General features: G+C 41.7%; 2 protein-coding genes across 15 annotated transcripts in view; one reads left to right on the forward strand and one right to left on the reverse strand.

The window, feature by feature from the left end:
• Positions 1–259: 259 nt before the first annotated feature.
• Positions 260–8,045, reverse strand: ANAPC13 (anaphase promoting complex subunit 13). 7 transcript variants are annotated; one of them, XR_005377046.1, is made up of 4 exons: positions 7,525–7,539; positions 5,712–5,790; positions 4,596–4,721; positions 260–446 (listed from the first exon to the last, which is right to left on the reverse strand). XR_005377046.1 is itself a non-coding variant. In XM_038570942.1 (3 exons), exons 2-3 carry the CDS (start codon positions 4,692–4,694, stop codon positions 321–323), a joined length of 225 nt encoding a protein of 74 aa, XP_038426870.1. In that variant the 5' UTR covers positions 4,695–4,721; positions 7,886–8,045; the 3' UTR covers positions 263–320. The 7 variants fall into 7 exon arrangements, 6 of the variants coding, with proteins under 6 accessions (XP_038426870.1, XP_038426871.1, XP_038426875.1 ...); XM_038570942.1 differs by lacking the exons at positions 5,712–5,790; positions 7,525–7,539 and adding an exon at positions 7,886–8,045 and having other exon boundaries at positions 263–446; XM_038570943.1 differs by lacking the exon at positions 5,712–5,790 and having other exon boundaries at positions 263–446; positions 7,519–7,669.
• CEP63 (centrosomal protein 63) overlaps positions 7,673–22,646 on the forward strand; it is a 54,759-nt gene continuing 39,785 nt past the window's right edge. For 4 of the 8 annotated variants that reach the window (XM_038570933.1, XM_038570939.1, XM_038570938.1 and 1 more), the window contains exons 1-3: positions 8,008–8,149; positions 18,333–18,401; positions 19,499–19,676. In XM_038570933.1, coding sequence (XP_038426861.1) covers positions 8,016–8,149; positions 18,333–18,401; positions 19,499–19,676 — 381 coding nt within the window. In that variant the 5' untranslated portion in view covers positions 8,008–8,015. The other 4 variants (XM_038570934.1, XM_038570937.1, XM_038570936.1 and 1 more) reach the window with 4 other exon arrangements.

Raw genomic sequence — 22,646 nt, forward strand, 5'->3', positions numbered from 1 at the left:
TTAGCTCATAACCTGATAGTACAGAAAAATCAGAGTTAAAGGCATATGTTGAACCAGTCACATTCAAACACAGATGTCAGTGTTTGACAGTGTTTGTTTGAGCCTTTTGGCTCAGAGGGCCAAATATTCTGCATTCCTGAAAAATCCCAATTAGTTTCTCATTCTGGTATTTTCACATTGCACTTTGCTGTCACAAAACTAGGTGGTGTACATTGTTGAGTGTAGATCTATCACTTCAAGATCTGAATTAGGAGACTGAAAGAAAACATTTTGTATCTGTATATTTTTCAAAAATATGTACAGGAAAAAGGAGCCAGGTGTTAGTTTCCTATAGGGGGAACATTCTCATGGAGATACTGTAAGGCCAAGTCAGTCCACTTCATTTCTTGTTCTTTAACAGATTCTGTGGTTCCACCGTTGTCCTGTTCAGGTTCAGGAAGCTCATTCTGCAAAGGTACAATGCACATTCAGAATGCTGGTACACTCTGCATTGACAACCCCCTTTAAAACCAAGAGTACTTAGAATTCAAACCTGTGAGTTCGTAGAAACAGGCAGCATAATTGATACCAATATATCCTAAAGAAAGAACTTGGAGCAAGGGATGTGAGGCAATCTTATAAGTATTACTCAGACGTGCCCTGGTCTATCTCCGGTAGGGAATGATAGCATGATGATACTGGCACTTGTGCAAGAGGCAGTCTGGCAGAAGGACGAAGAGTACAGGCTTTTGGAAGGCACTGGGATCCAAGCCCACAATACCGCCATTTGCTGGGTTACTTGGGCAAGGTATTTAACCCCTCAGACCCTTGTTTCCTGTTTGGCAATGAGAGGAAAAACCCATCCCTCATAGGACCTATGAAACTAAAGGAGGTAATTGAGATCAAGTGCTCGCCACTGTGGGTGGCCATCCGATGCTCAAGGAAGAGCTGATGTTATTATTAGTGGCTAGGATCACTGAAAAGTCCCAATACCAAATCCTTTTTTGGGAGGCTGCTTTAATTTAATACATTTGCTGGAATATTCCTTAAGCACAAGAAATGTATTTAAAAAAAAACTCCCCTGTACCCAACATGCCCAAATTATTATGGAGGTGAGCGGAGAGCACTGAAAATACAACATAACAGGTGAGACGCCCCCCGTAGTGATGGAGCACAGCAACATAAACCCTAGTAAATGACCCTTTCATACCCTGACAGCAATGGTCACAGAATGGTAAGCCATGGACCACTTAGTATGGAATCTGACGTTTAGTGGTTTTTTTCAGCTTGTAATTTAATTTACATATAACACTGTGTGAGATTAAGGTGTACGACTTGATGATTTGACATATATATATATATATAATATAACATATAATATATACTGTGAAATGATTATCAGGATAAGGCTAGTTAACACACCCATCACCTCATATAATTAACCATGTTTTTACATGTGTGATGAGAACTTTCGGTAGTTTCCTTGTATTTTAAATTTATTACTACCAGGTTTCTGCTTTGTAGCCGAGTTTAATGATACCAATATATTTCTTTTCAATTATTTGAATTTACACTTTTTTTGGAGGGGCAGCAAACTCAATATTGAGACTTTCAGTTTCCCACTGACTCCAATGTGCAGTATATACGTTTTTCTCCTTTTAAATTATGTTCAATATATATAAAATGATTCACTTACAATATGTATACATATACCTGAACCATATACATTGTTTTCCAAACATAATACTGAGATTCAAACATATCTGTACAAATTGCAAAGAGCTATCATTTACTGTAAAGCAATCATACATTCAAACTTAAAGAGAAAGTTCGGTTCCAATAATTATTTACAGCTCACAAAGCACAAACAAGTCCTTAGTGCTGAATTATTTCATTCACAGGCAAGCAACTTTACTTAATTTATTGTATCCATGGTATGTGTTGTTTTAAAAATATTGAGAGAGAGAGAGAGAGAGAGAGAGAGAGCACGAGTGCTCATGTGCACAGACTGAGCACACTGAGCCTGGAGCCCCACATGGGGCTCGATCCCAGGACCCTGAGATCATGACCTGAGCCAAAACCAAGAGTTGTACACTCAACCAACTGAGCCACCCAAGTACTCTACTGTGGTGTATGCTATAAAATAATACCTCTCATTTGGCCACTACTGTCTCTTATGTTAAATGCCAAAATGAAAAATATGTGTATGTGCTTAGAAACCAACACAAAGTATCATAAACACAACAATCAATTATGGTGGTATCCTGCAAAATGCCCTCAAGTCTTGGCAGCTACTCCTATGAAAAAGCCTATTTCCTCCTATTTCCCCAATTTCAGGTTGGGACTGGCCAAGTGACTTGCTTTGGCTAAAAGAGAGCAACGACAATGTCCATGGACCCATTCTTGGCTAAGCTCCACGAAGCCTTACAGATCCTCTCCTGCTGCTCTTGAAACCCTGAGATGGCCATGTGCGGTGTAGGCTAGACTAATGGGTAATGAGCCTTAGGCCTAATCACCTCATCATCCCAGCTGACCTGCTATCTACCAGAATATGTGAAAAGTCTCCCCATCCCCCAGGTGGCCTGCTGACTGCACAACACCAGCAAGTCCAGGAGGGATAAGCTAAGCTGGCAAAGGCTGGAAGACCCTCTCAGCTGAGACATAAAATCACGAGATAAACAGCTGTTGTTTTAAGTCACTGTTTTTGTTTTGTTTTGTTTTTTTTTTTGGGGGGGGGGGTTGTTAGGCAGCAAGAAAAGCTAACCAGTACACACTGCCTTAGAATCACAAGGTAGAGGAAAAGACACAGAATAGCAAGATGGCCAGACTACAGCATGGATATCATCTCCTTCCACAGTAGTGGTCCCCAAATCCTGCCATAAGCCTGTCCAGAATTCAGCAGTTCCCCTCCACTAGTATGCTTTTGTTCAGGCTCTGCTCCCCTGCCTATACCACTGTAATCGCTTCCTACCTGGCCCCTCTGCCCTGTCACTTGCCCTTTTCTCCATGGTACACATTCTCTAACAGTGTTTCTGAACAGATGTTCTAAAACTCAAATTTCAGCATAGCAGATTTCTATTTTGAAAACCACTCATTCCTAGTTATCCTCAGAATGAAGTCTAAGCATGGCATCAAATATTCCTCTCAAAATCTGGTCCAAGCCCATCTTTTCTGCCTACCTTGGGTGACAAATACATTCTCTATCCACAATGAATGTCTCACCGTCTCCCAAAGCCTTTCAAAACTCTGAGCCTTTGTACATCTGTCCCCTCTGTTGGAGTGCCCTCGTCCACCTCCACTAAATTTCTGTGCTCCCTTATGATCAGCCTAATTATTACATTCTCTCTGAAGCCTTTCCTGATGCCCAACAGGCAATCAGCCACCTCCTTTCCTATGTAGCTATTCACAACCCCACTTATAACATTTATTATTATAATTACTTATTTATATGTGCTGCCTCTCTAGACCCCCAGGAACAGGAACTGTATCTTATGTTCACATAGTCTTATGGCACACAGTAGGCTTCAAAGAAATGCCTGTAAAATGAAAAAAGTTTATAAGACAGGAATCTGGAGCCTTCACACAGACCTAGGTGTGAAGTTCAACTTATCAGCTATCAGGCTTTGCACACACTGCCCTACAGTTTCTTGCTGTAAAATGGGGATAACATCACTACCCTTGCAAGGGTGTTTCAAGGGTCAGAGATAATGTATGTCAAATTTTAACCTCAGTCCACATCATAAAACTAGTATTAAGTGGCAGCTAGAATTCTCATTGCATACTCTTTTGATGATTTTTCTAAACTTGAACTAAGCTGTGAATTATTATCTGATATGTGTATTATTTGTTGAACAGATTATCATCTCTTAGCCTTAAATGAAAACGTGGGTGGTTCGAATTTTACTTCTCAGTAAATAGCAGCAGCAGTCTACGTTTTATTAACAGCTCTTCTCAGGGCACTTGGCATGCTCTGACGAAAAACAGTCCATGGAGCCTATTCTCCTTGTTGTTAGGCCTTTATGACATAAATAGGAGTTTAAATAAGCATTTACAAACATACAACTTTTAGATCCTTTATTACAGGAGGTTCAACAAACTCCTTGCAGGAGAGTTCTCCAGAGATCAGGAAAGAAGAGAGTATCCTAGGACCCTTTTGGTCTAAATGCAAAAGAAAAGCCAGGTGTCCTCCAAACATTTTCCAGGGAAACTAGGATAGGTGTGTTTCAAGAATATGTCTCTAAAAATACCAAAAGATCAACCATAGACAGGCAAGTAAGAAATACAGTGTAAATGCCATTACTTCTTGTTCCTCTCCATCTTTTGTACATTAAACTCTCATCATCTGGTTTACTAGCTTTGCTGTGGTGGACAGAACATGGTGCAGAAGTCTTGGGTCCAGTCCTGATGTGATCCCTAACTGAGCTCATCATATCAGCTCTTTGGATCATATTTCTCTTCAAATAAAAATTCAAGTTACCCCCAATCTTCCCGAGTTAGAAGACTACATGGCTTTTATTTCTGTGCCCTACGAGTTTATTTGTCCATTGACATCCTCCTACTAGGGCTCACCAGATCATACCTCTAACCCACCATCCTTGGCACAAATTATAGCCTACCAGTGGTATTGCAACATCCTCATATGGCAGCTTGTCTTCTCGCCAAGCATCGTCAATCAAATCCAAGATCCTTCCATCTCTCTGTACCTCACTGTCCATTCTCCTGCAGCTTTGATCTTGTCAGATCTGTAAGCCAAAGAGATTATTTCTTAAACATGACGACTTAGGAGGTGATGTAATCTACCATTAGGATTCCCCAGGCCTTTTAGCCTGGATGTGTCTTTTGGTGTAACATGACCCTGGGAAATGGGAAAGACTCCTCTTCTCATCAATAGGATCACAGTCTCTCCCTACTGCCCATCCCCTCTCCTCTCATGGACGCTTTATAACATATACACGTCTGTGTGTGTGTATATATATATATATATATATATATGTGTGTGTGTATATACACACACACGTATATATGTATATGTATGTATGCGTGTGTACGTATATATATGGCCCCGTTGACAGATCAGTGTCAGTGTGACAGATGCCTTGTGTGCAAGGCCACAGTGTACCTAGAATGTAGCTTTTCTCTCCTAATTTGCATATTCACCTTTCCCTGTTCAGGATGCCTTTCCCTGGTTCACAACCAAGTGTTCTCTGTCCCCTTTAGCCTTCTCTTGCACAATTTTTTACAAGTCTCCACCTGCTTTGGCTCTAGTATTAGCATTCTTAGGCACAGGAGCTAAATGAACGTACCAAGACAGTGAAATGGGCTACGCAAAGTGACCAACTACAGAGCTGACAAAAATCCTCAGCTGTATTTGTAAAAGAAACTGCCTCCTTTTAAAAAATAGTGCCCCCCCCGCCCCCATAAAATAAAATAATGCCCAACACGAGTTCTGAAAGGAGCATCTCTAGGTGAACCATAGTAGAGGGACTCCTTGCTTCCCATTTCTGCTTCCCTTTGGGGTCCCTTCCTCTGAATTTTAATGTTGTATTCCCTTGAATGCCTGGACCAAGGGGTCAAGATGTTACTTAGCTCCTTGGCCATGGCTGATTCTCCCTTTTTTTTTTTCCTCCTAAACAGCAGCAGCCAGCAGGGAGGGTATGTCTGGATACCCTGTTTCCTACTCTGGGTTCTGCTGCTTCATCATCAGTGAAGCACAGTACTAGGGGCACTCCTACCCGGCCACAAAGCAGCCATCCTGATGGTCTGGAACCTAATGGCACCAAAGACACTCCCAGTCACTCCTGGTTTCTGAGGCTACAAAACATTCATAAAAGGAACAATCTTTAAGGGTGGATTCCAACTCCTTCATACGGGCTGTGCTTGGCCCCAAAAATATGACTGCATGATGGCCCTAATGCCTGGGTCATTAACTACACAGTTTGGGGTGGGCTAAGTGTTTTTATCCCCATGGGAAAGAGCCAGGCGAAACTGAAGCAGAAGGGACCCAGCTATTTTCGGTCACCAGTGAAATAGCTGAGGCCTTGCTGTTTTGGTCAAGAATTAATCCAGTACTACCGAGTGGATAACTCAAAGCAAGTAAAAGGATATTGCTTTTAGGAAATCTCCACACAGTTCCTGTTATATTTTTGGAATCCCTGTCCTACACGAACCCGTTTTCCTGCTGCCATTTCTTTGTCCCCTGGGATATCCTCCTCCTTTTTCTTGCTGATCGGAACTAGCTAATTTCCCCCAGTCACGTACAGATTCCACCTTCTTGTAAAGTTCTTTCAAATCACTCCAGCTTCAGCATGCATTCTGCTTTTGAACGTTTCCTTCTGGTCTTTATGATCCACCTAACAAGCTGGGTCGTCTCTCTAACAGATTCTATCAGTGTCTACAACTACTGTGTGTCGATCCTGCAGCAAGGATCCAGTACATCCTTTCCAAATTTGGCCTCCAGCTTTCTTCACTGTCCCTCTTCCAAATACCACTAACCCTGTTATACTTCCCTGGCTTTGCACTTAAAAGCCTCCCCACCCCACCACCACCCTCCCCCAATCACCAACGCCTACTCTTCCTTCCAAACTCAACACTGGTGTCAGCTCACCGGGTCAACAACTCATTTCCAGAGTCAGGCACTAAGGTGCCTTCACTGAATCTTCAGGGGCTGAAGAATGGAAACGATCAAGACCCCAAAGATTCAGATGCAGTGAAACGCCGGGACACCTGCACCCCGATGTTTCTAGCAGCAATGTCCACAATAGCCAGCCTGTGGAAGGAGCCTCGGTGTCCACGAAAGATGAATGGATCAAGAAGCTGTGGTTTATGTATACAATGGAATATTCCTCAGCCATTAGAGACGACAAATACCCACCATTTGCTTCGACGTGGATGGAACTGGAGGGTATTATGCTGAGTGAATAAGTCAATCGGAGAAGGACAATCATTTATTGTATGGTCTCATTCATTTGGGGAATATAAAAATTAGTGAAAGGGAATAAAGGGGAAAGGAGAAAAAATGAGTGGGAAACACCAGAAAGGGAGACAGAACATGAGAGACTCCTAACTCTGGGAAACGAACTAGGGGTGGTGGAAGGGGAGGAGGGCAGGGGGGTGGGGGGTGACTGGGTGACGGGCACTGAGGGGGGCACTTGGCAGGGTGAGCACTGGGTGTTATGCTATATGTTGGCAAATTGAACTCCAATAAATAAATTAAAAAAAAAAAAAAAAAAAGACCGGCAACGTCCGGGACACGGCCACTGTCCCGAGCACGTGCCACACTCGACAGAATGAGACACTACTACCTTCCCTAACGAACCTTCTCTTACGCACGTGACAGCCCGGGGCCTCCGGAGCAGGTGCTCCGTACAATGTTTCCAGCCACCCCCCGCCCCCCATCAGTCTACAAGACTTGGCTCCCGGGTCATCTCCCGCAGGAGGGCGGTTCCTAGACCCAGGCGGGGCGCGGTCCTCGTCCCTCCTGGGGTCCCTCAGTTCCCTGGACACAGCGAGTGGTCCCAACGCGGAGCTCGTCACACTTTCCCAGACCCGTGGTGTCATCCGGTTTCTGTGCTTTGCAGATCCGCAAGCCGGCGGTTAACGCGAACTAAGCGGGCCCGCCTTCCCCCGCGCTAGAAATGACCCTCGCGGGCCACCACCAGCCGTCCGCAAGCAGGGGGCCGCCCCGGTCCCCACTTCCGGCTGGAGATACCAAGTGTGGAAGCGGGGGAGGCCCGGAGCCGCCACGCGAGTGCCTTTCCACCCTCCAGGGCGAGCGGTGGGGACAGTGGTTGTGAAGATGAAGTGAAGACATCGGCCTCCACTGACGGGAGCGGGGAGAGGCGCCGCTGAGGAACCAACGCGTCCTCGTCCCTCCAAAACCGGGACTAGGGGCGCGGGAAAGCCTTACCCGCACCGGACTCAGCGCCGCACCCGCTTCCACCGGAACTTCCACCCCCCACCCCGCGCCTCTGAGGATCACGTGACCCGCGCGGTCCTGCGCTCCGATCCCCGGATGTGATGTGGGTGAGCCCATTTGCATGCGCGGAGGGGCGTCCTGGGAGGACGCTGCTCCGAGGAAGAAGCGAGGGGGCAGTGGGCGGAACGAACGTGCGGACGGCGGAGGCCGGACGTCGGGGTCGGCGGTGACGCGCGTGCGCGCCCCCGGCCGGAGGTAACGGCGGGAAGGCTCGGGGGCGCGCGCGCGTGCGCAGCGGCCCAGTAACCGCATGTGCGCCCGGTGGACGGGCGAGGGGCGGGCGTGTCCCGGTCCGGAGGCAGCCCTGGCTGCGGCGGCGCCGCGGGCTGCCCGGCCGTACGGCCCGGGGCTGGCGTCCGCCGCCGCCCGCTGGCCCCCGGGCCCGCCCTCGCCGGCCCGGCTCCGCTGCGGCGCCCCGCCCGTCGGCCTCGCCGCGTGTGCCCTGCGGAGCCGCGAAGGCGGACGTGGCCTTTGGCGGCGCGCCGTCCGGGCCAGCCAGGTGGTCAGCCCCTCCCCCGAGGCCGGGCCGGCGGGAGGGCGGCGGGGGGGGCGAGCTGCCGCCCAGGCCTCGTCTTCCGCGGCGGAGCCGGCTGCGGGCCGCTCTTCCTTTGCAGAGGAGGGACCCCCGGCACAGCCCTCCCGCCTAGGCTGCCAGATCTGGTTAGCTTCCCAGCGTTGTTGCGGCTTAGCCTTGGCGGCACTGGGGCCGATTCGCCTGGGGGCGGGGCGGGGGGCACGAGCAGTTTTTATTTTTATTTAAAAAAAAAATTTTTTTTAGCAGTTTTTAAAAAGTGAGTTAATAATGTTCGTCCAAGAGGTACGGAAATGCAGGAATCGTGAAGGACTGAAGAAGTTGGGAAACCCTGAGTTCACCGATCGTCTGACATCAGGGGCGCGAAAGAAATGATCCAGGGCTTAAAAGGGACAGTTCCTTAGGAGCACTTTATTTATTTATTTATTTATTTAAAAGATTTTATTTATTTATTCACGAGAGACAGGCAGGGACACAAGCAGCGGGAGAAGCAGGCTCCATGCAGGGAGCCCGAGGTGGGCCTCGATCCCGGGTCCCCAGGATCACGCCCTGGGTCAAAGGCAGGCGCTGAACCGATGAGCCACCCAGGCTGCCCCTTAGGGGCACTTTAAAAAAAAAAATTTTTTTTTTTTTAAGATTCTACTTATTTATTCATTCATGATAGACATAGAAAGGCAGAGACACAGGCAGAGGGAGAAGCAGGCTCCATGCAGGGAGCCCGACGTGGGGCTCGATCCCGGGTGTCCAGGATCAGGCCCTGGGCCACAGGCAGGCGCTGAACTGCTGAGCCACCCAGGGATCCCCCCTTAGGAGCACTTTAATCGTGAAGATACTTGAGGGCCCTAAGCCTAGGGCGCATACTGTCTTCCTTAACGTTCCTTACCAGCCTCAGAGTAAAAACGAGTCCAAGGTCATTGACTAGTCTTGATTTGTAGTTAGAGTAGCCTTATTTGCAGAGAGTAGTTTTCCTTGAGCCTTTCATCCGATTCCTTAAATAATTTCACACTTAATAAAGAAGTATTATAGTGTAGGTACACTACGGTAATACAGAAGTTCCCTAACTGCTTGCATTCCGTTTTATTTTATTTTATAGAGGCGAAGAGGAAGCCCTAGTAAGGACCATCAACTACATGTAACATCTACATATTCACATTTACACGTATTATAGCTGTAGCGTAATCATATAATAAGCTTCTGTATTTTCTTACTTGAAATACAGTACCGCCTTTAGTTTGTCATCAGCTTCTTGCCCCTCTGGCTACACCGTTCTCAGTGATCAGTATAGTAGAAGTGAAATTCTCTTGGGTTACAGACTCCTAAACATTTAGACATTCACACTGCCCTTCAGTGCATGTAGGTTCAGGTTTTAAAAATTATTTGTAATAAATGTGTATGTTAAGTGTACTGTGCCATATTCCTCGCATTAGAAGGTAGAAGATCTTTGCTTTGTCCTTCCTTTTCTCATTTAACGTTGCAGTGGTGGCCAGCTGTGACAAGATCAGTAAACCACTCTATCAGAGTTCCCTACTTAAAAAAAAAAGTCAACTTGATTTGAAATTCATCTGAAGCCAACATGAACAGGGATTGCAAGGATTTAATTTATTTTTATGTTAGGGTACCCGCAGCTAAATTTTTATGTTAGGGTACCCGCAGCTAAATTTGCTTTTTCAGCTTTACAAAACCATAGTCCTGTCATCACACTTACAAAAATTTATAAAAATTCCATGATGTCGATATTCAGTCTGGGTTTAGATTTCCCCAAGTGTCCCTTAAGTGACTTTTTACAATTAGCTCTTTTGAAGCAAAATCCCATAGAGATTCACATGTTGCATTGGTTGATACATCGATTAAATCTTTTTAAATAGAGCGGTTCCCTTGTGTCCCTTGTCCCCCTTAATATTCTAGATTTAGCTGATTGCATCTGCATGACATCCTTTTAACATGTACATCTTTTCCCTTTAAACCAGTAGTTAGATCTAGAATTGCACTGTCCACTATAGTAGCCACCAGCCAGCTGTAGCTATTAAATATTACCATGATATAAAACTAAAAATTCAGTTCCCTGGCTTCATTAGCCACATTTCAAGTGCCCAGTGGTCACAAGTGCCTGGTGGCTACCCTTTGAATGGTGCAGAAGTAAAATTTTTCAATAATTGCAGAAAGTTCTGTTGAATAGCACTGATCTAGAAGATCAGATTTAACTTTAATTTTGTGTGTGTGTGTGTGTGGGGGGGGGGTCAAGACGATTTTCCAGGTGGTACAGTAGACAATCTATTGCATTATCAGAGAGGTATGAAATGTCTGAGTTGTCTCTCTCTTAAGATTGAGCAATGTAATGGGTTCAAATATTGTTAGCCCAATCCATCCATTGTGAAATTCCCCATGAGCTTTTCACTTAATGGTGAACTCTTTTTTACAGATTTATATCGCCTATATTCATTATTGCATTAGGGATTGCAGAATGGTGATTTTCCCACTCCTGCCATTCCTTCAATATTTATTAGCTGGAAATCTTTTATGAGAAGAACTCTACCCCAGCAGCTATTTGACTGTCATCAGCTATTTGAAATATATTTTGTAGAGGAAAGGCAAGGAAAATGCTTAATTCTTTCCCTCTATTTTCAGACTACAGTAATGAGTTGGTGGCTTAGCAACCTCCAAAGGTAACCATGAGGGTTTTTGCCCTTTTTTTTTTTTTTTAATCATCATGGAGTTGAATATATTTAAACTGTTTCAACTTATTGCAGTCTTTTTTTTTTTTTTTTTTTTTTAATACTCAAATTGTCCTGCCTTTGGTCAGTGGCTTCCCCTTTAAGTTGGTTCCTGTCCACCTTGTTATGATTAGTAGTCTTTGATAATCAGTTTACCTATTTTCTGGTAAAACATGTTCCTCCCTCATTTATACATTAATGCCCACCAAAATGCCCTGGCTCTTTAGAGTAGGAACCAGTATTTAGAGACCACAGTCTGGGTGCTACAGGTGCTCTTATTGTTAGGTTGGTCAATGGTTCTAGCATTCACAGTGGCCAGTTAGGAAATATATATAGTTTTAAACAAATATACAGAATTCATACTGATATTTACATTTTATTTTATTTGTTATTTTTAAAGATTTTATTTACTCATGAGAGAGAGAGAGGCAGAGACACAGGCAGAGGGAGAAGCAGGCTCCATACAAAGAATCTGATGTGGGACTTAATCCCAGAACTCTGGCATCACGCCCTGAGCCAAGGGCAGATGCTCAACGGCTGAGCCACCCAGGAGCCCCTGATATTTACATTTTAATTTAGGTTTTTATATTTTTGTCTTGCTGAAAATGTTGAAACCCAATGTCATTAACGTAATTACTTTTAGTTATGTTATATATGTTGATTTCAAATTAATAATAACAATATGATTCCTGACTAGTGTTTAGGATTTCTTTGCAGTTCTTCTTTTTTTTTTTTTTTTAATCTTTAGTGTATATCCCACTTGGGATACATACAGTTAAAATTATTGCATTTTAAAGACATATGAAATATTTCATTATATGATTAGTTTGTCACCTTGATAACCTAGTTGATTTGTTTCATTTTGTTTCCAATTTTTCCATACTGCCTGTTTTTTTCCCATTTGGACTTGCTTTTATATGTAAAACATTGGCATAAAACTAGTAGTATAAAATGCAGATATTCACACAAGATTAGCTTTCATTCCTTTTTTCTCTACCCTAGTTCCCTTTCATATAGGTATCATATTTCCTAGCTTTGGGCTTATTCTTCCATAAAAATAAATGCATTATCTACTTGCTTTTCCCCCTAGTGACATATGCCTTGTAGATCCCTCCTAAGAAGTATGTTATCCGTTTTTACGGCTTCATAATATTCCATTGATGGATGAATTGTCCCTGTTGATAGGCATTTGTCCTCCTGTTATATATAGTGCTGCACTGTGTGTCTTTGTTCATATGTGATTTTATTATTTTTGCCAGTGTATATTGTGTATTTTGCCAGAGTGTATTGTGAAACTTGAGTTTGGTTAATGTAAATGTAAAAGAAAGGGTAACTTAGTATATATATTTTTAAAGATTTTTATTTATTTATGACCGACACAAAGAGAGAGGCAGAGACATAGGCAGAGGGAGAAGCAGGCTCCTTTGAGGATCCTGATGTGGGACTCGATCCCAGGATCACAACCTGAGCCAAAGGCAGGTGCTCAACCACTGAGCCACCCATGTGTCCCCTAACTTGGTGTATTTGAAGTTTGTATTTCTCTTCTTGTGAGCAAGATAGAGCATCTTTTCATGTTTTGTTGTGTGTGTTTTAATTTAATTAATTTTAAGTTTTAATTTTGATTCCAGTGTTAATTCCAGTAAACATATAGTGTTATATAGTTTTAGGTGTACAATGCAGTGATTCAAGACTTGCATACATTACTCAGTGCTCATCATGACAAGTGCACCCCTTAATTCCTGTGACCTATTTCACCCATTTCCCCATCCACCTCTCCCCTGGTACCATCAATTTATTCTCTATAGGTAGGGATCTCTTTCTTGGTTTGTCTCTCTCTCTTTTTTCCCTTTGCTCATTCCTTTTGTTTCTTAAATATATGAGTCAAATCATATGGTATTTGACTTTCTCTGACTGACTTATTTCACTTAGTGTTATAGTCATTATACTCTCTAGCTCCATCCATGTCATTGCAAATGGCAAGATTTCATTCTCTTTTTATAGTTGAGTAATATTCCATTACATACCCGCCAATATATACACATACATATATGTATATAAATCCATAATGGGTATAATAATATAATATGTTTTCTTCTTTACCTATTCATCAATTGTTGGACACTTGGGCTGCTTCCATATCTTGGCTATTGTAAATAATGCTGATCTTTTCATATGTTTAATGTCATTTGCATTTCTTTTTCTGTGAACTACTTGTTCACATCTTCTGCCCATTTTTCTATAGATTCCTTTACTACCCCCCTCAATTTTTGTTTTATTATTATTTTGTTGAAGATTTACTTATTTCAGAGAGAGCGAGCTTGGGGGAGGAGTGAGGGTGAAGGAGAGAAAAACTCAAGCAGATTCCATGCCAAGTGCAGAGCTGGACATGGGCCTTGATTCAAGACCCATGAGATCATGACCTGAACCAAACAAAACCAAGAGGCAGGCACTTAACTGACTGTACTACCCAGGCAGCCCTCCTCCCTCAATTTTCAGGAACTTTTTATATATCTGGATAAAACTTTCAAATACTGTTGTTGTCTTTAGACTTTGCTTATGGTATTTTTCCACTGAAAGTATATTGTAATCTATTCTGATTTCTCAGTCTTCTCCTTATTCTTTTTGGATTTTGAGTCATAGTTTGATCAATGTTTTAGAACTTAATTATTGGGACGCCTGGGTGGCTCAGCGGTTGAGCATCTGCCTTCAGCTCAGGGCACGATCCTGGGATCCGGGATCCAGTTCCGCATCGAGCTCCTTGCGGGGAGCCTGCTTCTCCCTCTGCCTGTGTCTCTGCCCATCTCTCTCTGTGTCTCTCATGAATAAATAAATAAATAATCTTAAAAAATTATTATTTTGGAAAATTTCTTTGATACTTTATCTGTGATTTTTTCCCCCTTTAAGTAGGAACTTTTCTGGCAATGGTAAATTATATTGATTGTTTATTGGAACAGCCATAGAACTTTGTAATCTTAGTGGTGCCAAGACAGGTAAGGAACAGAGCATCATTATCCTCCTTTATTTTTATTTTTTTAAAGATGTATTTATTTATTCATGATAGACAGAGAGAGAGAGAGAGAGAGAGAGAGAGGCAGAGACACAGGCAGAGGGAGAAGCAGGCTCCATGCTGGGAGCCCAACGTGAGACTCGATCCCGGGACCCCAGGATCGCACCCTGGGCCAAAGGCAGGCGCTAAACCACGGAGCCACCCAAGGATCCCCCATTATCCTCCTTTAAATGAGACTTGATGAGTAGGCATATCCCTTCTATTAGTACACATTAATTCATAGTTGTATCTAGAGTTTTTATTTTCTTCCTGTGTCTGATTTTGTGAGTAATTTGATCATGGGTTTATACTCTGAATATTTTTCCTGATCTGCAAAATGAAGAGGCTAGTTTTTTAAAAAGATTTTATTTATTCATTTGAGAGAGAGAGGGAGCATGAGCAGGAGGAGAAGCAGAGGGAGAAGCGGACTCCCTGCTGAGCAGGGAGCCCAGCACAGAGTTGGATCCCAGGACCTGGACATCATGACCTGAGCTGAAGGCAGATGCTGAATTGACTGAGCTACCCTGGCACCCTATAAAATGAAGAGGTTCAATTGGAGGCCTTCAGATCGTTTCTAGCTCTTAAATTCCAATAATCTAATGAATTTCAAAGCTTTGTGTATTATTAGATACCCTATCTGGAGTCTTTTCCCCCTAAGATTTAAAGTGTGTTTTCCCTGTTTCCCATCCTGTATTTCCTTTAACAGTCCTATTCTAGATGTCACTGATTTAAAACAGCCTTCATTCCAAAGGAGAGTTATAATTAATAACTTACAAGGAGAGTTAAAACAACTTAACATTTGTTGATGTCTTGATTTAACTGCAGAAATGACAGTTGTAGAGCTACATTGTTTTTATTTTTTTATTTTTTCTTGTGCTTACGCTGTTTTTATTTAATCACCTTAGCATTCTATGTTAGTGACAAGGAGTAGCAGATTATCAAACATTAAGTAAATTTGTATTTAATATTATGAACAAAGAATATCTAACTTTACATCAGTATCACATGGCACAGGCAAAAGAAGAAAGCAAAGTGACAGTAATACAGAGTTGAATGAGGCTTAGTTTTGGTTAGGAAGGAATCAGTGGTGTAGCTATGAGAAACTCACATGAGAAAAGTACACAGAAAATATGAGCCCTTGCTATTTACCTGATTCTAAGGAATGAGAACTAATGGTATTTGGCAGCTATTCAAACAGATAATGAAGATATTAGTAAAGAAACATATTACACGTCAGTAAGATTATTTTCTAGAGAGAATGTTGCTGGTCCCCCACCCCACTTCCCCATTTTTTTTTTTTTTTTAACAGAGATCTCTTTGTTTTATTAGTCTTAGACCATTATTTTTACTTCTGAAATAGCAATCTCCCCAGATGTGGACTATTTTCACTATCGCGTTACTGCCATCTGGTGTCCATGGTGGGGAGTTCGCATTTTTTCCTATATCCAGACTTTTTTGGTTTGGTTTCATTTATTGCCAAGAAGACACTATTAAACCAAAAGAAAACATGAAGGTATTTTAAGATCTGGAATCCTCTATGATTTATAAAGATTGTACATTAGTTGTGACTTGGGAGTCACACCGCCTATGTTTGATCCTAGGACTATAATGTGTAGTTCACTGTAGTCAACTTATTTAACCTTCCAAGTTTCTGTTTCCTCAAAGTAATACCGTCTGTCTTTTACAAGTGTTGTGAAGGATGAATTAGTACATACGAGGCAGAACAGTTAGGCACTCAGTGACTGTTGCCTTCTGTCAGAGACACATTGCTAATTTTGAACAATGTCCTCTAGAAAATATATATTATCAAGTGTGTGTCACTAATATATATTGCTAAATATATTAATGTTTAAGAATGATATGACCTAAAGAAGTATAATTTTACTGATAATTTTGAATGACTGTAGTAGCACTGTCCTTAGGAATAGCACTTTGTTACAGATTTAATGAATATCCATATACAGTAGTCAAGAATATGCTACTTACAGCAGACATTTCATTGGCTCCTGGAATCCCATGAAACCTTGGAGATTATAGTTCATACAATTCATTTTACAGATGCAAAAACTGAAGTTCAAGGGCACAAAGCTACTTAGTTGCAGAGCAGGATTCTATCCTGGGTTTTCTTCTACATGGTACTGTGGGAACTGTGCACTGCCTTGCAGCTCCCCAGAGTGTAATAAGACGTGGAGTCTGGATTGTGCTATAATTGACCATATCATGGTTTGAAAGAAAGTGGATTAGAACATGCAAATCTCTTTAGGTTTTTATTTTATTTAATGTCAGTGTAATGTGAAGGATAAGCCAACTGGAGAAAAAAGGTCTCTGCCATATTTGTGCACAAATAGTTTAATACTCCTGGTTAGTAACTTAATTTTTTTGTTTTGTTTTTTAAGATTTTATGTATTTGAGAGATAGAGTGGAAGCACAAGCAGGTAGACGGGCAGACAGGGAGTAGGGAGCCCAATGCTGGTTTCAATCCCAGAATCCTGGGATCATGACCTGAGCTGAAGGTAGACACTAAACTGACTGAGCCACCCACGCACCCCTCCTGTTAGTAACTTTAGAAATGGATGCAAATAGCATGCAGTGATTGTATTTTCCAGTCTTCCAGGACACCCTATCCTCTCCTCTGTCACTACTAGGTAATATTTCGGGTCAATTCTTTCTTTCCCATACTGGACTAATAATTCCTTGAAAAGAAACATGTCTTTCATCATTATGTGTTTGGTAGTACAACACTGAATTGATGATGAATCAATTGACGAAGGAATCCCCTTCTCAGAGCAATGTAATTTTTAGATGAGGCATTAGGACAAAGGGACAGAACCTTCCACCCCAGCCTTTGAGAATTATTTAAAGACTAATTCAGGGCTGAGCTTTTGAAGGCTTAAGGAAAAAAGCAGTGTCTCAGGAGAGAGAAGTAGTTTGACAATGGTTAATATTGTGTAGAGGTGAGACATCACCGGCAGTTACTTCCAAATTTATTTACTTTTTTTTAATTTTTTTTTAAAGATTTTATTTATTTATTCATAGAGACAGAGAGAGAGAAAGGCAGAGACACAGGCAGAGGGAGAAGCAGGCATCATACAGAGAGCCCGACGTGGGACTCGATCCAGGGTCTCCAGGATCACGCCCTGGGCTGCAGGCGGCGCTAAACCGCTGCGCCACCGGGGCTGCCCTACTTCCAAATTTATGAGTAATCTTTTACCTCTCCTTCTCACCTTCCTTTCTTTATGGTGTATCTTTCCCTTTCTATGCCAGTCTGTTCTGTCTTCTTTCTCTACTAGACACTTTATGACCAGCTTGCACAGAGGGATAGGGAAAAGGGAGGGGAATTGTGAGAAGTTCAGCCAAAAGCATCTAAAATATGCCATACTGAAATGCTACACTAAGCTGGAGCTGAGTAGGTGAACAAAATTAGATTTCTGCCCTTGAGGGTTGAATAGTAGGGAAAAAGAGTGTGCAAAAACCTTATTCCCAGTACAGTGTAACTCCTGTGAAAGAACTTGTTAAAGACTAACAGTGGGGAAGTCCAGAGGAGGGAGGGAGGGCCTGTGCAGCTGCCTTTGAGCAGAGGGAGGATGTTCGAGGAAGCTTCTCAGGCCTGTCATCTGAAGGGCGCATATAAGATCTCCATGAGAGACCAAGGAATTCAAGCTCAGGGCATTTAGTCTTTTTATAATATCTCTTAAAAAAAAAAGATATACTTTTCCTCTGATGCATGTGACCCCTAATTATTTCCCCTCATTTTGTGAGATGCTTTGTGCCAGTGTCCCTCTGCTTCTAGTACCGCTGGTTCAAGGGGCACAGGAATGAGGTGTGATTTCTGTCACATGGGGAGTTATCAGCGGCAATTCAGATCATTGTAAGTTATTTTCTTTCAGCCTGAAATGTATTTGGTTTTAATATTTCTGGAAGTGATGTTCCTTGACTGCTTCTCTAGTCATCCTAAGAAGTGCTGTGTTTTCTCTTTGTTATTTGTTATGGTAGGCTTTCACTCAAATTCTTAGCTTTGTAAGTTGGAATGTTAGAACTTAAAAAATGAATTTTCTCCTGAATGACTTTTTTTTTTTTTTGCTTTCCCAGTTGCCAAAACAAAGGGGATTTGGCGATGGAGGCTTTGTTGGAAGGAATACAAAATCGAGGACATGAAGGGTGAGTTCACTTTTGACCTTAAGCTTCTCACTGAGTTTATAAAGCATATCCTCCAAGTTATGCCTCTGACCATTGTGTGCTTTGGGTACAGAAGCAAAGATGCTGAGTGGAACTTGGCTGATTCTTGTTGTGTTGTGGACAGTATCTCTTTGGGGCATCGGCCTCATCTCAGCAGTGTGAAGCTGGCCGCTTGCTTTCATCCTACTCTTAGTTTTTTCCTCTTCAAAAGCAAAAGTAGAAGTTTAGAAGTTTTGTACACTAAGAATAAATGCTTTTATAAAGAGATATTTAAACCTTTGTAGCTATAGCTTTCTGTGGCCATTCCTGCACACTTATATGAATTCAGTAAATCTCTGTTTACTTCTTTTTTTGCCTCTCTGATATCTGGCATCTCCTATAACTGTGAAGGGTATCAGTCAGTTTACAATAATAAGGTCAGTTGCAGTAAGTTTCTAATAATAATGTGGGAAGGAAATAGTTGAAATAAATGTGGCTCAAGGATGATTTTCTTGAAACAGCTTCTAAAATTGTATTGTCATTTTCCCAATTGTTCACTTCCAGGGCTTTTATTTTGGTTAGCTAAGAATGTGACAGACTTGCCTGATTCTTCCTGAGAGCTATCCTAAAACATTACAAAAGAGGTGCTTGTTGGTTGTGGAAGCCTCGCTCACAAGCCAGACTTAACCATCAGTCTAGTGTTTGACCAAATGACTTAGGCTTCAGGGTTGGCTTTTAGAGGGAGACAAAATATACAGTGGAATAAGTAATCACCTTAAGATGAACATTAAGAGGAAAAGCTCAGGGGTGCCAGGGTACTTAGTTAAGCATCTGCCTTTGGGTCAGGTCATGATCCCAGGATCCGGGGATTAAGCCCCACACCAGGCTCTCTGCTTAGCAGGGGTCTGCTTCTCCCTTTCCCTCTGTGCTCTTTCTCAGGTAAATAAATAAAATCCTTAAAAAAAGGAAAAGCTTAGAGATCCTTTTCTTTGCCTCTAATAATTTCTTTACTGATATCGTTCCACCTCAGGTGGGTTTACATCTGCTATATTTTTACATGGAAAACAGGAAAAGTCATGGGCATGTGTTCTTATTTACAGGGGATTTTTGACATCCTGTGAAGCAGAACTGCAAGAGCTGATGAAACAGATCGACATAATGGTGGCTCATAAAAAATCTGAATGGGAAGGGCAGACACATGCTCTCGAAACTTGCCTGGACATCCGTGAACGAGAACTTAAGGCTCTTAGGGGTCAGCTGGATATGAAACACAAAGAGGTACAGCTGTTGAGTCACTCTTTTTTTTGATATCTTGACCTTCAGTTTTATATTAACTGTGTTTCTTAAATATTTAAGAAAGCATTTGTGTGTCAAGTTAGTTTCTATATTATCTTTTAATTCTAGTGGTTTCTTTTAGGAGAAAAATTAGTTGTGAAAAAACACATAAGAATATTAATATTTATTTCAAGTATCATGTTAGCTTGGTCACACGTAATACATAACTTCTTCAGGAAAATGTGAAGGTGTCACATGATCTTTGTATAACCCTCATCCTATAACATGCCCATGTTAATGTTGACTGAGTTTAATGAATGTTGTTTTTGGCCTCATTGTATGACTAGGGTAAAAAAGTTAAGCCCAGAATTCAATAATATGCCTCTTTGGGTATAATTTGATAGAAAATTCAGAAAACCCTTTAAAAATTTTTATTTGCCCTTATTGAAAATTAGGGGAAAAGAAAGAAAAGGGAAAAATAAAAATTACTTGCAATCCCACCATCACTAGTTATTGGTGATTTGAGGGAAAAGTTTGATAATATGCTGACTGATTTCTCATAGATTAGCTGGTATAGTAAAAAGAAGAACGTGGGATATTGGAAGGGAAGCAGAAAGCACGTCTCAGCCCAGGAATTGCTTCTAAATGTCCGGCATGAATGTCAGCATGAAGATTGGAAGAGTTGTAGGGAAGCACTGGTCCCAATCCCCGCTCTGCTGGACTTTCCTACCAGTAGGATCACCACATATTAGTGCTGTTACTCAGCTTACTTAGGAACACACTTACGCTAGTATAGTATGCACACTGACATTGTGATTCTTTTGATAATACTTACCAAGAGTATTTTAGAAATATTTCATGTAACAAGGAAAGAATTAGGCTTGATAAAAAAAATTTTTTTTAAAGATTTTATTTATTTATTCATTAGAGAGAGAGAGAGAGAGAGAGAGGCAGAGACACAGACAGAGAGAGAAAGAGAAGCAAGCTCCATGCAGGGATCCTGACATGGAACTCCATCCCGGGTCTCCAGGATCACGCCCTGGGCTGAAGGTGGCGCTAAACCACTGAGCCACCCAGGCTGCCCTGGATAAAAATGTTTTATGCTTGTCTCACTGGCTGACCATTTGCACTTCGAGTCAAAGCAGTACGGGGTAATATTGGCCATGTCAAAATCAGTTTTCTGTGAATGCCATTTGCTAACTGGAACTTAATTTAAAATTTGGGTAAACCTTTCAGAATGTATTTTAAAATTATACTTCATGTAGAATGTAGAAGGTGGTAAAAAGGTACCTGAAATGATAATCATATTTGATTTTTTTAAACATTTAGGTAATTTAGGTAGGGTCAGTGCTCCTTATCTGGTAAGCTACTTTAGCTACCATTTCTTTATTTCTCCTGGTGTAAAACAAAAGTAGTCAGTAAGTTAAAGTGATTATGCTTTCTTAGCTAAGAAAAACACCGTATATATATATAGATATCTAAGTCGTTTATTTTGTTAGAAGCCCATTAAAGAAATTCCCATGTGTGTGATTATGAGAATATTTAGTCACTCTGAGGCTGTTTAAACTTATTCCTATAGCTTAGTTTTGATGTCAAGGGCATTACTGCTATTACTTAATACCTTAAAAAGAAATTAAAGGGATTGAATGGATAGGTTCCATGGTAAGGATCTGAAGATTTGGCCTGGGGACATAAAAGAAATTTAGAATTGTAGCTGTCTGGTCAATTTACTGCTTCATTGATTGGGTTGCTGAAAGTTGATTAAGTTTCTAGAAGTAAAGTGCTTTTACCAAACGCTAGTAATGGGAATCTATCCCATAGAGTTCTTCTGTGAAATTGTGTTGATATTAACACATTCATAATCTACTTTGATATAAGAGTTAGAAAATAGGGCTTTAAGTTTTTGTCATTCTTATGTGTTTGAAACTTACAGGCCTAGAAGCAGCCCTGTGGTATGAACTGGTGCTACTCAAATGACAGGTCCATGGTGAGATAGAAAGGTTTCACTAGAATGTAAATCAATATATTGCATCCTTCACTTCATAGAAAGTTTTGCCACATAAAAAGTGCCAGTTGCACTACACAGTGTGTTTGGTGACATCATTGCTTCACATTCTGCCTCCTTATCTTCTGCTGGATTGCTGTAGTGACCAGCTCTAGCCTGTGTGCAGATCATGCTTGGAGGAGTACTAGTATAAACAATTCAGTTTGTAAGTGAATACTTTATGTGTTTTCTGATTATATTGTTGGGATTGGGTTAGTTTTAATGGCCATTTCTGTTAGTGTTAACTGCTAATGCTGCACAGAGCAAGTTGGCCTGATGAAATGAGTAAGGAATTTGGAGTCCTGGCTCTGCCTCTTTTCAGCTGATTGGCCTTGGACAAATAGTCTAACCTCTCTGAGCCTGTTTCATCATATGTAAAATTGGGACATGATGTCTATATCCCAGGGTTGTTGTAAAGAATGACTTGCTATTTAAGAAAGCTCTTTGAAAACCCTCAATCATATCTAAAATGATCTTTATTTTAGCTCTTTCTTGTGTCATCCATACTGACAGTTTCAAACCTTGGCTCCCATTTCCCTGCCCAATGCCATTCCTCACTCTCAGCATTTAACATCTTTTTTTCTCCTTTTTTCTTTAAGAAATTTCAATATTGTTGAATGCCCATTATGAACCAGACCTTGGTACATAACTAAATTTTTTTAAAAAGATTTTATTTATTTATTCATGAGAGACACAGAGAGGGAGAGAGAGAGAGAGGCAGAGACACAGGTAGAGGGAGAGGGAAAAGCAGGTTCCATCCAGGGAGCCTGACGTAGGACTCGATCCCAGGTCTCCAGGATCACGCCCTGGGCTAAAGGCGGCACTAAACCGCTGAGCCAACGGGCTGCCCCTACAAAACTAAATTTAAGCAGTCTTTTCTTCACATTTAATATTTATGCTTGCCATGTGATGTAAGTAAAAAGAACAAT

Source organism: Canis lupus, chromosome 23 (genome assembly GCF_011100685.1).
Source record: "Canis lupus familiaris isolate Mischka breed German Shepherd chromosome 23, alternate assembly UU_Cfam_GSD_1.0, whole genome shotgun sequence".
NCBI classification, from domain to species: domain Eukaryota; kingdom Metazoa; phylum Chordata; class Mammalia; order Carnivora; family Canidae; genus Canis; species Canis lupus.